Source organism: Calidris pugnax, unplaced genomic scaffold (genome assembly GCF_001431845.1).
Source record: "Calidris pugnax isolate Ruff unplaced genomic scaffold, ASM143184v1 scaffold273, whole genome shotgun sequence".
Lineage (NCBI taxonomy): Eukaryota > Metazoa > Chordata > Aves > Charadriiformes > Scolopacidae > Calidris > Calidris pugnax.
Window position 1 is genome coordinate 6,471,372 of NW_015094508.1, and position 6,000 is coordinate 6,477,371.

At 41.8% G+C, this 6,000-nt stretch overlaps 1 protein-coding gene across 5 annotated transcripts in view; it reads right to left on the minus strand.

Annotated features, from left to right (window-relative positions):
- The window catches only part of MAST4 (microtubule associated serine/threonine kinase family member 4), a 234,460-nt gene that overhangs the window by 104,310 nt on the left and 124,150 nt on the right, over window positions 1-6,000 (minus strand). For 2 of the 5 annotated variants that reach the window (XM_014965034.1, XM_014965033.1), the window contains exon 1: window positions 5,633-5,763. The exons of the other annotated variants lie outside the window; for them this stretch is intronic. In XM_014965034.1, coding sequence (XP_014820520.1) covers window positions 5,633-5,724 — 92 coding nt within the window. In that variant the 5' untranslated portion in view covers window positions 5,725-5,763. Of the gene's footprint in view, window positions 1-5,632; window positions 5,764-6,000 lie in introns of those variants that run through there. 5 annotated transcript variants of the gene reach the window in all.

A 6,000-nucleotide genomic window follows, 5' to 3' on the forward strand; every position in this document is an offset into this window, starting at 1 on the left:
ACTGCAGTTAGTGAATTTGTGAAGGTTTAGGGGCAAAAATCCTCTGAAAGGTTCCCAAGAGAAAACCCAGGAGCCATGCACTGAATGTGTCACATCTGTTGACTAAAGCTGAATCAAAGGTAAATGAACTTTCTGTTTTTCCTCAGTTTAGGAAATACAGTATGGCACATATGCATGTGTCCTTGTGCCACCACAGTGTTCCTTCCAATGAGTCTACCTCCTACTAAACCCTTTTCTGATGACATGTAATGTGACATCCTGATCCAGGTCTACAACCTACAGATTATGTGGCAATATACACGGAAGAACCGCATGCAACATTAAACAGTTTTACACCATTACTAGTGTGACACATTTAATAAGCTTCATTAAAAGTGTTCAACCTAAATCAATTATCTTCATATTCTAAACACAGTGGCTCAAAATACTGAATGATTTCATGTGTCACAACAAACCAAATTATTACCACTGATGTCTCCTACTTTGTCAGCCATGCACTGACATGTAACAAATTAGAAGAGAATGTACCCTAAAATCCACTTATCTGACCACCACACCCAGCTTTTACAAAGTACCAACGACCAGTACCTGCAACCACACAAGTAGGTATGTAGCTTACTGCTACTTGAAGTGTGGAGCTCTCTGACAGAAGGTGTGGTGAAGAGACAACTATTAACCACTGAATGGGTGAGCTCCTGTGTGCTTAAAACACACATTTGAGAAGGATCAGTTACCTTCTAATACATCAAGAACTGCAACGGCTGTGTAGAACACCAACAGCAGATGTAAGCCAAATTCAAATGGAGTAGGAGAACTGAATCTGTACAATGTGCCCACATCATGTGATGTGCCCCCACTGCCACAGCTCATGAAGGGACCTCTGGAATACCATCCTTTTGATTCTCTGGGTAAGACAGACAAAGACTGTCTCCTACTGTGTAACAGCAGACATTAACCACAATGGTGAAAACAAATTAAAAAAAAATTGCAGCTTCTTTTAATATGCTCCAGCACTTTCCCAAGCTTCTTTTTTATTTTGCTCTTATTTTAGCTTTTCTGAAGTTTTCTACAGTAAGATCCCTTGGTCAAATCCTAAAGAGCCCAACCTAATTTTAGCAAAACAGGATTTTTTTCAGAGTGAAAACTAAGCAAAAAACAGGAATACAACCAGACGAATCCTCACCAGTCTGGTCGAAGCTAAGAAACAATGATGGCTCATTGGAGAAAAGCGATTGTTGCCAACATTCAGATTGTAAGCAGAACCTGAAATACATTAATTGCCTGAACAAAAAGATTGGCCCCGTAAACCAACCAGAATAAAAACAACACATTCACTTTGACGGTGAGAATGAAAGACTATCCCCCTAACACAGAGCCCTTACTGTGAATGAAAGGAAATACAATTACCAAGATACATTAACACTCCACGATGTAGCACAGAAAGCAGTGGGATCATTAGTCCAACAGATTAACTGCTAACAAAACATACTCAATGACAAAGTGTTTTGAAAGCAAAGATAGCCTGCACGGACATATTTCTTCTTCTCTCTAGTTTTGGGATAACTATCTTCTCTCTAAACTTATTCAACATCTATTAGGGTAATGCCTCCCTCTTCCTGCAGGTAGGAATTTTTAGGTGAATGAAGAGGTAAAGCTCTTCAAATCACCACACTCAGAAACATACTTTAAAAACAACACAAAAGTTAAAAAAGGATTGCTTTTTGCTGTATTTAACTGATGTTTACTCCTACATAACAAAGGTAAAATAACTCAAGCCTAAAGATTCAGCTGGCATCAACACAATTATACGTAATTTCTGTCGCTGCTTTTACCTTAATAAGCGTGCTTGGTTTTCTTATATCACCAACAGGACCACCTTTCATGCCTATTATTAAATAAAACAATCCATTTACAGTATACTTACAGATAACGCTATGTTGACAAAGGAAAAAACCAAGACCTATGGAAGAACCAATAGCAAGAGTTTACATGATAACTTTAAAATCACTGCATCTATACTCAAACTACTAACTCAGAGAAGTTAAAAAAACCTGCTCCATATTTTCCAGGAAACATGCTGTCCCAAGAGTAATAGAACTACAGCAAAGTTTGACAACTCTATTCTCTGAGTTTCCAGTAGAAGATGTAGTTTTCCTTTGTTTTTAACGTTCCAGAAATAGTTATCAACTGCTAAAATTATGAATTATTACTTGATGATTGATGAATATTTTAATCCAGTATCAGGAAAGTCTCAGTATCACTTCAGTGACTGTACACAAATAACATGAAGTTTCAACACAAATCATCCAGGAGTCTACTTTGGCTGAGAAGAACTTAGGCAAGCATTCAAAATTCCATGCCTTTGGAAACAAAAAGAACATTGACTCAAAGGAAGAATGATTGCAATAACATTAGTTCAGTGCAACTACCACAACGAAGCAAGAGAAAAGCACGCACACACACACAAAAAAAGACTCACTAGCTTGTCAGTTTTGTAAAAGATACACAGAGAAGATCAGAGACCAAAGAGAGGAAGTGGCAGAAGAGAGCTAAATACATAGCACAGAATGAAGCAAAAAGTATCTAATGATTCTTCCATATGAAAAAATTTTGTGTGCACACATCTATCCATACATGAATCTACACATTGATTATTGTAAGTAAGTGCATATACACATATACAGAGACTCTCTCTCTCTCTTCCTAGTTCTCTGCTGCAGGCAATGCCATTTCAGGCAGGAACCTGATGCGTCCTATGACTCTGGACACTATAAAGTGTCCACACACCTAGCAAGAGAAAAAGAAGTTAACACATAGTGGTATACACGTTTCTTCTCTGTAAAAGCACATGGTGTAATCCATGTCATTTATAGGCTCAGCGATTTGAATGCTAAATGCCTCCAATTTTTCTACCCACCAGTCCTGAAAACCTACTCCATGACTTGAAAGTCAGGCTGGAATATTTCTTGTTCAGGTATCACTTCCAGAAAGAGTTGCTGCAATTGAAATTCAACTAAGTCTACTGTTGGGAAACAGAAGTGTTTTTTTTAAAAAAAAAAAAAAATTGTAATGAAAGACCTCAATCAGCAAGTAAGACCATAAACTAAGTTTTATGTCCATTTTGTAACTTAGTTGCCAGGCTCAACACTGCAACCCGAAAGAGAACAGTCTGTCTTAATTCTTTACTTCTCAGAACCTCAGCAAAGAGAATTAAATGCCTACATCAAGTAAAACTGTACAACGAAAGAAAATCCAACATACTAGCAGACAATTCTCACTATCCCAAGTGTCAAGAAAGCAGGGCAGTGCTCACAGAAAGGACAGGGTCTATCTGGCCACAAGAATCCTGGTAGTATAGGTAACAGTAATTGAACAGGCAAAATGAATATACCCAAGAGGCAAAAACACCCAACTAAAACATAAAAGTAATGCTTTCACATTCACAAGGAGTCCCAAAGCCAACTGTGGATACAACCAGAAAGAACAATGAACGTCCCTTGTAAAGTTCTCATGAAGCACCAAGGCTCATCATTAGCTGGACAACACTTTCATAAGCAGTGTCACTATTAAGAAAAAAACTTGTGAATCAGTGTCCCCAAAACTTTCACCTAAGTCAGTCAGGAGATTCACATCACAGGAACTAGAATCCCTTCAAGCCTGCTCACAGCAAACTCTTTGGTCCTCTACAATGCCTGGAAAGCTAGACAAAACATGAGTAGCTAACACTACCCAGCAGCATTCTTTGAGAAAGGGAAGGCATCCTGTGGGAAGTAACCAGCTATCCTTCCAGTCTTTTCACGTAACAGTTGGGCCTATGGCTGACTGTGAGCCTGTGAAGATAGTCCAGATGATTACACAGCTCAGAACACATAGACTAAGCTAGTACCTTAATTAACCTAAGCCCTTTTCTGCAACAGAACTAGGAGGATCTGCACTGTTTGTACCATTTCTATTTTTTCTGATAGTTTTACCACTTCGGGATCTGTCATTTGCATTAGTAGATGAGTTCTGAGTAAAGGGGTACAGGTCCACCTTTAAGAAAAGTGCTGAAGAAGTGGGTTGGTCAGCCTTCCCCTGGAGATGGCAATGTAGCAGATGCCCAGCTCCCCCATCCAGATGGGAAAACCAGTCTGAGAAAGGAGGGTATTTAACTGCGCATATGGCATATATGCTCACTGATACACCATATATGTGATATGCTAAGACAGTACTCGATGTCCCTTTAAAAATTCAAGTATTTCAACAAACCCAGTACAGTATTAAATGTACCTGAAAAGCAGGAAGGCATCCGATTATTAAAAACAAACAAACAAAAAAAGGGGACACTCATGTATCTGATCCTTCTAGTGAAGTCTACCAAATCTCTGCCCTCTACCTGCCATGCAGCCATGCAGTTTATAAAAGGCAACTTTAGGTCTTTGTGTTAAGTGCTAGCTGAGTAAGAAAACTGAAGACTATTTGAAAAAGCCCCAGCACGTTCCCTTCTTTAAACACAAATATATTTGCAGCAGAAAAATGGCTAAGGCCTACTTGGACATTCAGCTGATGCCACATAAGAGTAAAAGAAGTATTTACAAGACAGGGATAACAATCATAACTCAGCACTTACAGCTATCCTAAGTTAGACACAAAAATAACAGATATACACTAAAGGAACAGTTTTGCATTTATGTGAAATATGCCGCTTGATTTTCCTATTTTAACTTTCTCCTATTCAACAGACAGACATTTTTTTCCTTTTGAAAAATATCAATACATAAATGCTTAAGGCTTAGGAACGGCCAGCTCTGCTAAGCCTCTATCCTGCTTCCTTTGTGCCAGCTTGTGAGCCAGCAGGAGAATACATCAGCTAATACTCAAGGTAGTTACACAGAAGCATATAATAATTTCACATCACAACTTGTATGTCTCAAAATGGCATATAAGGTACTAGGGAACAAAAGTCACAAACTTCTGTAAACTTTTGCTACTCTTTGTGATACCAGCACATACTTAACTGCATGGATACCAGAGCACAAAAAAATGACTACAATGTCCTTTTTTGACTGCCATTGACGGCACAATCCTTTAACTTTTACTTAGCATTTACTATTTCCAACCCTTTTTCCCCTTCTGACAATAATGAAAAGGCTACAAAACTATAAATGCCATTCCTGTATTAACAAACGTCAACTAGCTCGTCTCAAAAAGTAGTTGCACAAACCTGTCTCTTTAAGAACATCGAACAAAGTAGGCTATCCTGAGCTCTCCATATAAAGTATATCTGCTCCAGATAAAAGGTCAAACATTTCAGAGCAAGCTGAAAGCGTTTTTGAGGAAAAAAATAAAAGGGGAGGAGGGTGGTGGTGGAAGGGCAGGATAAAACAAAGTAACATCACAAAGAAAACAGCAAAGTAGCAGGCAGCGTTTGGTTTAAAAAAATACCAAAGCAGGAGCAGCCCAAGGGAGTCTCGCGGTCCGAGACCTGGAGAAGCCGAGAGTCCCGGGGCCCTCTGGGGGGTTCCCGCTGCCTGCCTGCCTGACTCCCTCCCTCCCGACCGGGGGGCAGGACGCCCGGCGGCCCGGGCCGGTGCCGTTCACCTGGCGGCAGCTGGGAACTCGCCGCCGCCCCCCACCCCGACCGGTCCCTTACCTCTGCGTCCGGCGGAGGCGGGTGCCGCTCCTCAGGTGGGGCAGCGTGAAGTTGGAAAGGACCGTCCAAAAATTTGGGTCCGACATATCCATTTCCCTGCTTTCGAACCCCTAAGGACTCAGGGCCATACCAGGCGGAGGAGGGAAGGGCAGCGCCCCCGGCCAGCTCTGGGCAGACGGAAGGAGGGAGTGAGGCAGGAAGGAGCGCGGCGGCAGCACCAACTCCGACCGACGGCAACTTTACCGTGCGGCTGCTCCGCGCGGCGCCGCCCCGCCCCGCCCCGCCCCGGCACCGACCATTCGCGCCCGCGCAGGAGGGGGGGGGCGGCGCAGGAGCCCGTCGTCCCTCCCGCGCTCCCCGCACGGCGC